This window comes from Lissotriton helveticus, chromosome 9, assembly GCF_964261635.1.
Source record: "Lissotriton helveticus chromosome 9, aLisHel1.1, whole genome shotgun sequence".
NCBI classification, from domain to species: domain Eukaryota; kingdom Metazoa; phylum Chordata; class Amphibia; order Caudata; family Salamandridae; genus Lissotriton; species Lissotriton helveticus.
In genome coordinates, this window is record NC_136070.1 from 1,139,539,918 (window position 1) to 1,139,550,946 (window position 11,029).

At 41.4% G+C, this 11,029-nt stretch overlaps 1 protein-coding gene across 1 annotated transcript in view; it reads left to right on the forward strand.

Annotated features, from left to right (window-relative positions):
* Positions 1-8,720, forward strand: part of ASB14 (ankyrin repeat and SOCS box containing 14) — a 141,743-nt gene extending 133,023 nt beyond the window's left edge. Inside the window, exon 10 of the mRNA XM_078662379.1 lies at positions 7,790-8,720. Coding sequence (XP_078518505.1) covers positions 7,790-7,971 — 182 coding nt within the window. The 3' untranslated portion in view covers positions 7,972-8,720. The remainder of the gene's footprint in view (positions 1-7,789) is intronic.
* The last annotated feature ends 2,309 nt before the right edge of the window (positions 8,721-11,029 follow it).

Genomic DNA, 11,029 nt, shown 5'->3' on the forward strand with positions numbered 1-11,029 from the left:
CAGATTCAACAAAGACCTTCTTTTTCAAGGAAAACCTACAAACCTTACTTTTCAAGATCTGTCAATCTGACAAATGCACTGCCCTCTGATGATCTCTAATTTCTTTAGTTCTACTGTTAAAGCTTTGTAAGACACATGGTAGGCTCTTTGTTATATCCATCCATCGCCTCCATCCTAATCCTGTTGTAATGAGCTTGCCAAGTTCTTCTTTGATAAAGTTAATAATATGTACACAACTTTGGCAAATAAAGCAGAACATTGTAATATCCCCGCTCTGTCCCTCTGCGTCAGCTCGTCCAGTGATACTTTATCTGCTTTCCCACCTGTTAGGAAGGAAGATTTGGGTGGCCTGATGAAAACAGTTAAAACAGGTTCCTCATTGAACCCTGCCCTACTTTTTGCACTTACGCAAGGGGACAACGTAGTTTACCCTGTCTTGCCAGACATATTCAACTTATCGCTTTAGAGCAGTATTGGGAAGCCTTCCTGGAAACATGCTGTAGTGAGACCATTATTAAAGAATTTGTCATTGGATCCTGCATTAACTGAAAGCTATAGGCCAATATCCTTACTGCCAGGTATAAGTAAAGTGCTTGAAAGTTTTCTCATCCAACAGCTATCATCATTTTTGGAAAAGCACCATAAGTTTCACTTTACCCAACCTGGCTTCCACCCAGGGTAAGGCATGGAAACAACACTTCTAGCTGTTACGGAAGATCTGAGAAAAATGCTAGATAAAGGTATGTCGGCGGAGGTGATATTATTAAATCTCAGTGCCGCATTTGATACAATATCACATGATATTTTATTACCTAGGCTGGAGCGGGCAGGAATGGTTAGCCTAGCTTTGAAATGGTTTACCTGTGTTTTAAATGACAGGAGCTTCCAGTTCTACAATCAGCCGTTATACTGAGAATCCTACCTCCTAAAGTGTGTAATTCCTCAGGGATCTTCACTAAGCCCTTCTTTATTCAATCTGTATGTCTATCCCTTGGCTGAGATTGGACACATGGTCTCTCGTTAATGTCATATGCAGAAAACACACAGATTGCCATGTCTCTTACCCCTGAAACAGATGCAGATTCAGATGTTAGCCAGTTGTCTGAAGTTTAATGGGGATAAAGCTGAGATGCTAGTGGTTGGCAATGATTGTAATCGCTGGTCCGCGTTGCACTGTCCTGATCATTGAGGCAGTCATCCCATTCCCAAAACAACAGTAAAAAGTCTGGGGGTTTGAATTTACAATAAGCTTACCTTGGAGGTCCTAAGTATGTTGAAACAAGACTTCAAGTGGTACAAAATGCTGTGACTCATGCTTTGGAATTACCTAACTCTGTTTCAGCAGCACTTGTCTCTTTGCACTGGCTCCCTGTTCTTAAGAGGATGCATGCCCTATGCATAGCTCATCGAGTTCTGCACAGCAAGTACTCTTGGCTGTAACAACATCTGGTTCATCCTTACATTCCTAACGGGACATTGCGTTCTACTGCTCTGTGTCTCCTGACAATTCCCAAGGTCAATAAATCAAGACGTGGTGGTAGGTCTTTAACTACCTGGTTTCACACTATGGAACTCACTGCCTTTTAAGTTACAGTAGACCAAAGAAGAACTAAGCTTCAGGAAGGAGTTGAAAAGTTTGCTGTTCACCTAAGTCTCTGTCATGATATGGGTACTGGTATACTCTGCTTTTCCTGGAAGGCCCATCGGGTAGCCATTAGGCCTGGGCGAAGCACTACGCTAGCGTATTTTGCGCAACTTCGCACTACGCGAGCTGCATGTAGCACAGTGCGAACAAGCGTAGCGTAGTGCAGCGGTCATTTTTTGCTTACCTGCTGTTCTCAACAACAAGTTGGCGATCGCGAGCAAGCAAAATGACATCTTGGAGAGACTTTTTCCTCGTTCGCGATCAGCAACATCAAGTTGCCGATCGCGAGTGTGGAAAATAAACCTCCCTGCGAGATTCTCAATGCGGGTAGGTTTGTTTTCTCATTGCGAGTGGTCGCGTATGCTCGAGACCGCTCGCGATAAGAAACTACCAGTCCGCGTTGAGAAAGCTGCAGCTCGAGGAAAAATCTCCTCGAGCGGCAGAAAACTACAGCTCGCACTGTGCAAGATGCAGTTTTCAATGATTGCACAGTGCCGGATGCTTGTCCGCACTGTGCAGTCATTGAAAATGGCATCTTGCACAGTGCGAACATGCTACTACGCAGTTCGCGTAGCGCTACGCGAAGCTCGCGTAGTGCAAAGTGCACTTCGCGTAGCTTCGCGTAGCGCTACTTCGCAAACTACGCCCAGCCCTACGCCATAAGCCATGCACTTTAGAAATAAAAAAATAATAACAATGTTTTTATTTATGTTCAGTGTAAAGTATTCTGCTACCTTTGCTACTAAGTTGGTGCTATATCAGATCAAAATTCATTAACACATGCTAAAAAACATAGAGAGTTTTAATTTCAATTAACTATCTTAGCATTCACAAGGCTAAATCTGCCGCCGGTGAGAGTCAAGCAGTGCAGTGTGCACAGTGAACAGGCCAGCTTCGTACATGACAGTGGCACGAGACACAGGGACACAAGGAAATATGGACCTTTGTGAGTTTGGGAGAATGCACCTAAGTCCCTTGAGTGAAGCACAATTTCTCCTAGTTTCGGTCTGGTGCCACTGGAAGAGTAAGCACCTACTAATGCTACCATATGGTTTAAGAACCCAAAACCTGTGGTATTACATGAAAATGTAAATGCCTTCAAATTGTCGACCAATAGAAATGCAATCAGGTATTAGTGGACTCTCAGCTGGAGGTTCTGGTAAAGGCAGACAATCTTGCAGCTGAATTATCTTTAATTCAATGGGTGGGCTTGAAATTCCCAGTTGCTAGCGGAAATGACCAGGATGTTGGTTCTTTGCCTAGAGATAAATCGCCATTTTTGACAGCCATAATACTCTAGGGGAGAAGAACATTCATGTAGACTCTCTGTGCTGTGTATGTTGCACATTCCTGGAGTAATCGATCATGTTTCATTTTCTTGCCCTAAAATGCTATTATTTCAGGACACCAAAAATTAATGTTTACCACCAAGAATAACACACCAATGTCTGTGTATTAATTCAGGAAGATGGAGGAGGTTATGGTTGTATTGGTAAATCCACTCTGATTGCCTCTGTTACTTTTCTACCATATTCACCAAACGATAAGTGCTCTGTAATAGATTTCTACTGCCTATATCTGCTTCCGTGGGTCAGAGTTCCATCTAAATTTCGCAACAAGCGAGAATCACTGCTCTGTGATTCAATGATAAGAAAGTGGATTTCTCTTTGGCAGAGGTATGCACCCTGTCCAAGCAGGAACCACAATGCTATTCAGGGTAAGTCACAAACACACCCTAAATTAACCTGTGCCCGCCCTCTGGCAACTTGGCAACGATCAGTCAGGCTTAACTTGAGAGGCAATGTATAAAGTATTTGTGCAACACATCAAACAGTAAAACAATGAAAACGCGACACAAAAATATTCCACACCAAGTTAGACAACTAGCTCTTAATTTAATAACTAAAACAAGACCAAAACGACAAAAACCCAATAAGTAGAATTCAAGATATGAATTTGTAAAGATTAAAAGTGAAAATAGCTTTTAGAAGCAATAAGCTCCTATGTTGTTATCTTGTCGTGCTGTACCGGGGCTGAATCAAGCGTACGGGCTGCCACAATGGAACGCAGGCCGGATACAGGGACCACAAAAGGCCTGCTGAACAAAAATACCTTGATCCTGGTCACAACAGCAAGATGCAGGGAGAAGCTGAGTGATGTGTCGGTGTCAAGGTGATACGCCAATTTTACCCCACGGAACAATAGCTATGTGCTGGTTCCAAAGGCAAAGTGCTGGTCCCAGTATGCGATGGTTCTTAAGCTGATGTGCCAGGTTTCTCCACGCAGTTGAGGGGATGCATCGATCATCTCTCTGCAGTGGCTGCGATGCGGTGGTACCGATGGCGAGGCGCTGGTTACAACTGTGATGGTTCTGTTCCCACAACAGCGTTGATAAGTTAATTCTGCTCTCACAGCAGAGGGTGCATTGGTTCTGCTGGAGCAAGCACCTGGGTCCACTTCCAATGGGCTAGTCACAGGAGCAGGGTGGAAGACTGCTATGTCCCTGAGTCTTCAATTCAGGAGGCTAGTGAGCTAGCCCTTGAAATCACTCTGGGTTGCAGTGATACAGGAGCAGTCTTTACCCAGTCAGCGAGAGCAGCAGGCAGCATGGAAACACAGCAAGCCAGCAGTCTTCCAAATCAGCAGCCCAGCAGACTGGCAGTTGATAAGCACAGTAGTTCTTCTTGCTGGCAGAGTGGATTCAGCTCCAGAAGTGTACTGAGTTGGTAGTGCCAGAGGTCCAGTTCATATACCCAGTCGTGCCTTTGAAGGGGAGCAGGTCCTGTGCCAGCTCACCTGATACCTCAGGTCGCCTCTGCCTCCTGGTAGCGTATTGCTGTTCACCACCGTGTGCAGGGCTGCATGTATCCAGCCATATAAAGCGGGTGCTCCGCCCACTCTGCCTGCTACTGTTCCTGGCCCCTGGTTTTGACCGTCATTTGTTTGTGAAGCAGGCGCTCTGCCCATTCCATCTAGTGAATGCAATTGTTATTTTCATGTCAATTTCACATGCACTATTTTCTTTTATCTGTATTTTAATTTCTTGTACTTCATTCCCTCTAGGTTATTCAGCTTTTCCATTTTGTATTGGCTCTCTCACCCCCCTCGCTCCTACCCTTTCCTGCCATTTCTGCCAGTCCTGCACCCAGCCCAACTTAATGGAGGCTGGAGTAGCGGCATGCCAAACGCAATCCCGTCTATACCTGGACAGTGCCCAGCACCAGGCACCATGCACCCTGGATCTACCACCATCCACTAGTACACCACCACCGAGCTGCGAGCCCTGGTCCCCGTAACGCAAACGCAAAAGTTTTGGGAGTGGCCTTCAGACAAGGCCATTTTCCAACAGGTTGTGACTTAAAAAAATGCAGCTCTTTGTTGAGGACTCAACACAGCCTATTCATGTATCCCTCCCATCCCCCCAGTAAGATCAATGAAGTCACATCCAGGTTCCCTTTCTGTGTGGCTGCCTAGAGGGAATATACAACGTCCAGCTGTCACCCAGACCAGCTAGTGATCTGAAAGAGGCAGCAGACGTCAAATGGCTAACAGCAGGAAAATGCCCAACTTTCTAAAAGTGGCATTTTCAGAATAGAAACAACAAGTCTGATTTTACTATTAAAGAAGATGTCTCATTACCATTCCATAGGTACTAAACATGATAGATCCACCTTCTCTTAATTAGGAATTACATCTTATTAAATGTAATAAGGATTCCCCAATGTTAACATATGAGAATGGTAGTGTCAGAACCCCACAGTCTTGGACTACAATCAGAAAGAAACTAGTATACTCACCCTTAGATAGGCATCAGAAAAGTGGTAGGGATTTTAAAAGGCAAGTTAAAAAAACCTAACATGGCTGCCAGAAAATCACAAACACCTTTAAATACTAGGGTTGCCACCTTAGAGACAGGCTTGAATGTCCAGCACGCTAAAACTCTGAGCTACACACTTCACTGTAGAATTAAAGACAGACAGACATTATTTCCCAGCTGCGAAAGTTTAGTCAGGGTAGTGGCGTCTGTAATCTCGACATTTTAGTTTCATCGCATTTAATTTAATTTCTTAATATATCAGATTCTTTGCGAGCATTTAGTTTAGAGAAAGTTGTCTCTCAAGGTCAATCTCAAAAGATTTAGCGAGTTGTGTTTTCTGTCAGCTTGCGAGTCAGAGCTGAATTCTGCAGTTAAGATAATAGGTATTGAACAGGCTGAAAATGAATGCGCATCAGAAAATCTTCCTGCTCGCGATTCAAAATTGAATAGCTGGAGGGACTTAAAAAACTCTTTCCAGTCAACTCGCGATTATGAGCTGATTTCTGAAAAAGGTAGCAGTTAATGAGGCCATTAACTGATGAGTGTCGGAAATTCTTTCTGCTCGCTTTATAGAATGATTTTCCCAAGGCTCCTTACAATTTGGCCATGTTAAGGGTAAGTCGACTAGAGTATTTTTGTGGAAACGAAGAGAGAGTAAAACAATTTAGTTAAAAGAAGTCTTCCCTCAATTATAGAGCTAGTTATAATAATAATCCGAAAGTCACCTCATCAAGAAATCAAAGAAGGGGTAGAATTCCAGGTTTAAATCATCTTCCTCAATAATATTCTTGGCACATGAAGACACGCAAGTACCCTAAGAGGGAAAAATAAATAATATGGTTAATAACTAAAAATGTCAGTGTTGATGTTGAACAAGAAAATGCTAATGAAAAAATCTATGGTATTTGTTTTCTGAAAGAAAAGACAGAACAGTTTAGACTATCAATATATTGAATAGAAAAGACCAGTAAGAGAAGAGAAGCATAAATCATAACTAAATTGGGTAAATGAAGAATAGAATAATTAGATAAATATAGAATAATTGTTGGAGTTGACTAGGAGGAGATAATTGAGAGGAGTGTGAATATGTTTCTATACAGGTTCCTTTCTGGAAATAAAGGCTGAATCAAATAAAGAACACAGAAGGAAGAAGCAAGAGGAAATATACAGGAAGGAATTCATGTTTGGCTGACTGTCTCTTCTCTGTCCCAATCCCCTTTCTCCCCTTGGATCTGAACTGACAGTTGAGAGATATTAGACTGGCAGGGAAGTTCTTGGAGGGACATTGGGACCATCGTTGTGTGAAATACTAATGAGCTCCCTCTGACAGGTAGGCCTCTCAGTAGTGAAAAACAAATTTAAGAGTTTTTCACTACCACAACATGCAAAGCTTAAAAATACATATCCTACCTTTTGATTACACAGCACCCTGCCTTACGGGCTACCAGGGCCTACCTCAGGGGTGACGTATATGTAATTAAAGGGATGTTTAAGGCATGGGAAGGGGTTTTAAATACCAAGTCAACATAGCAGTGCAAACTGCGCACACAGGTTATGTAATGGTAGGCCTTCAAACATGTTTAATGGCTACTTGAGTGGGTGGTAAAAGCAGGGCGGCAGTCCCACTAGTAGCATTTAGTTTACAGGAGTTGGGCACGCGTAGTGCACTAGAATAGGGACTTGTCTGTAAATTAAATATGCCAATTGGGTATGAGCCAATGTTACCATGCTTAGAGGAGAGAACACATGCACTTTAGCACTGGTTATCAGTGATAAAGTGTTCAAAACCAAAATAAACAAGGTCAGAAAAAGAGGAGGTGGACGGCAAAAGTGTGGGCTAACCCTTCAGAGAGAGCCATTATTCAACAGATGGCTTGTATTGAAAATGAAATATCTTGTTTAATTAATTTTAAAAACTCTTTTTTAATCAGTTTTAAAGTTGCATACAGAAACACTTGTTATTGCAAGTAGTTTGATATTACATTACATTTGATAGTAAATGAACGTATCATTAGAATACACATATATATTCTGTTTTGTACCCATGATGAAATAGCAATAGGGTATCTCTGTTTCCTCTCTAAATGGAAAATAATGAAAGGAATATTGATGCCAAAAACACAGGCTTTCTGATTACTGAATATCAATGCAAATCTTGGATGTCAGGAATACTTCCACTCCAACCTGTGCATGTGGCTATCCAAACATGTTTCCAACAAACACCCAATCAAAAAGTCTAATTCTATCAACAAAATGTGATACATCTCTAGTTAATGCTGTTATATTGAGCTGTAAGAAATAGCTAACAGTTTATTTTTTATTTGCAGTGAATACTCGTTCCTTGAAACATCTTTGCCGTTTGAAGATTCGAAAATGCATGGGGCGGTTGCGGATACGATGCCCCATCTTTATGACATTCCTCCCACTACCGGACCGTCTGAAGCAATATGTACTGTACAAAGAGTATGACCTCTATGGACAGGGAATCTTAAAAGGAACCAGAAAATAAGCGTTCATTGTTAAAACACATAGTGACCCAAGGGGAGATGAAAGACCCTGCAGTGAAGTGGTCAAGAGGATTCTTTCAGACATTAGGTATACGCATGCTACTACAGTTAACAACAAATTATCAGTGAACATACACCTAGAAAGCTACTATGACCAAATTGCAGACACAGAGAAAGAGTATGCAGGGTACATTAGGAGAGAATTACTGCACGGCACATGAAAGCCTGCTTTCAAAAGATCTCTTCAAGAAGTCAATCACAGATTTGCAAGAAGCAAAAAACTGTAACTATACTCTCATTCTCAACATCAATTCAATTATAAAAATGTTCATAGAAATGTTGGAGCAGAATGTCTGAATCAACAGGTCTGAGCAGTCTTGTGCTGTCCATATGTGTTCAAGGTCAAAACAATACTGAAGTGTTGCATAAAATGTCTAATTATGGAATGATCACTAATTTATATGACTTTAATGGTACAGAGAAACCTGGCTAATGCAATTATTTCAGTCACCAAAAGGCTGCAGAGGATGTCAGAAAAAGGCTTTGGGAGTAGACACCAAGAGTTCATAATGACATATGGCTGAATCTATTATTTTTTTTACTTCAATTTTGCATTTTCTGCTGTGTTCCTATCACTTATGTATAGCAATAATACATGTGGAATGAGATTTAATAACTTTCTTTGCAAACTTATCCTTTATATTTTATTGTGGGCATGTCAAAACCCCAAAATCAGATAGTTGCAAGGTGCCCTACTAACTAAAAAAAGGATGAAATAAAAAATTACAAAAAGAGGTTTCGATTTTGTCGAACAAATAGGAACAGACCATAGTCTCAGACACTCTGCATCAATAATATAAAATGGTATGACATTCTTTACACTGGGAAATAAATAGGCAACTGACCAATACAGTGTAACAAAGCCCCTTCTGCCGTCGGTGTGTCACTTTTTGTGACGCACCGGTGGCGCATCAAGCTGCCCCATATTTACAAGAATACATAAAGCCACCCTGCATGGCTTTTCGTGTCATTGTAAATGCAACACCTTTACACGCAGCACTTTGTGTGAAAGGGGTGTGCTGTGGGTGTTGCTGTGGGTGATCCCACACAACACCCATGGTTTCTGTGTATTTCCAGATTTACGAGAAATCATAAACCTTTAAATGCGTCAGAATGGTACGCCTTCCCAGGGGATCCTTAGGGAGGCGTAACGAGGAGAAATGTTTTCCTTTCTCCTAGATTTTTCCTCTTTCTATGCGAGCTACATTCTGCAAGACACATAGAAAGAGGAAATCACCTCTCATGATTGTTTTTGTGCTGGAAGCTGTCCCTTCCTGCACAAAAATAATCTCCCTGCAACGCAGGCACCCTTGGACCATGGTGCAAGGGTGCCTGCATCAGCACAGGGGGAGCACAGGGATCCTTCATATCGTTGTAGATATGACACATCCCAGTGCTTTGTGAGTGACTCAGTGCTGTGCAGCAAAATGGCTTGCGGCTCAGCGCTGAGTCACTTTGTTGTAAATAAGGCCCACTGTCTTTTTTTGGGGGACATAACCTCTACATAAAAAAATCCTTTGGTAAAAAATCTGAAATACAAAAACATTTAAGAAATATGGAGAGAATGGCATAGGAAAGTACTAATATAGAGCTAGAGTTAGGATAAGGACAATGTTTTAAAACAAAAAGGTGTAAGTACAGGAATTAGGCAAAGTTAGAGGGGCACAGGAAATCTCACCTATAATTGATTTCTTGAACTGTTTTATATAGTCTGCCACACTTGAGTGCTTCACATATAACTCAAGCATTTTACAACGATAGAGACGGGGCAAGGAAACAACAGAAAACACAAGTTTAAAGCCTGGAGCCTTCAGCTGAATAGTGAAAACAACTGGCCTCTTTCTATATAACAACATTTAGAACATTCAATCTAGCCTGAACTTAATTTTGTTACAAGACTTGAGCCCTACCATCTCTGTTGGAGCAAGTATAGCAGCAGTAGGCCTATTACTACCTTTCAACCCCGTAGTTCTGGAGGACACAATGTCAGCTATTCGTGGCCTTAAATCAGGATTGCCGTCTAATTCCTGTCTCCCCCGACCATTTTGCTTTGGTGGTTGAAGCGATTAACCCTACGAACAATAAACTGCTTAATTATTCTCTTACAACCATGGTCTCGTTAGCCTAGAAGCAGGCTAACATCCTGACTTTATAATAAAAATAAAAAACATCAGCAGATTCTACCTTGATGACTATAATAATTAATTGGTGAAACATCCAGAAAAGATTTTAAAAAAAGGGCTTTGAGCCATGTAGAAGAGTTACGGATTTGTACTGAGGTAAGGAAACCCTCGGTCCAACACTCCATGGCGGTTATGACCACACTAGAGATTGAGCCGTATCTGACATATGTCCAGTCACAATTTGAGCGTTTTTTACTGACAAGATTCATTTTGAATATTTTTCATAGATTGGTGGCATTCCCGACGAAAAATAGTTGGGATGATTGTTTAACAGCGTGCCCATGCGATGATACATCAGAACAAACTACCATGCACACCATTCTGTTTTGTAAATTTTATTCTGTACACCGTAAACTTTGGTTGATTCCACTGCTAAGAAAAATGAGTCTTAGAACTTGTCGTCCCGCTATGCTGCGTCTGCAATTTGTAGAATCAGAAATGGTTTGCAAATGTATTGCGACCCTTTTAAAATGTATTTTTAAGCATAGAGTAAATCTTTGACAAAGCCCCGTCGTACATACTAGGAAAACTGAGATAAACCTAAAAATGCTTGCTATGTCTAATTTTTTTTACAGTTTTAATCTTAATGAGTGAAAAATCACCCATTTTATCATGTAAAAGTAATAATTGGCGGTTGTATATGATAAGATATGTTTGTTGAAACTCTTTTATGGTTTTTTATGTACTTTGAGAACCGAATAAAGATTTACTTACTTACTTACTTACCTTGATGACTAACTGTAAGCCTTTCTGCTTGGTACCTGCACAGTCTAAGCTGCTGGAGAAATTTGTCAGCCAGCAGCTCTCACTGTACTTG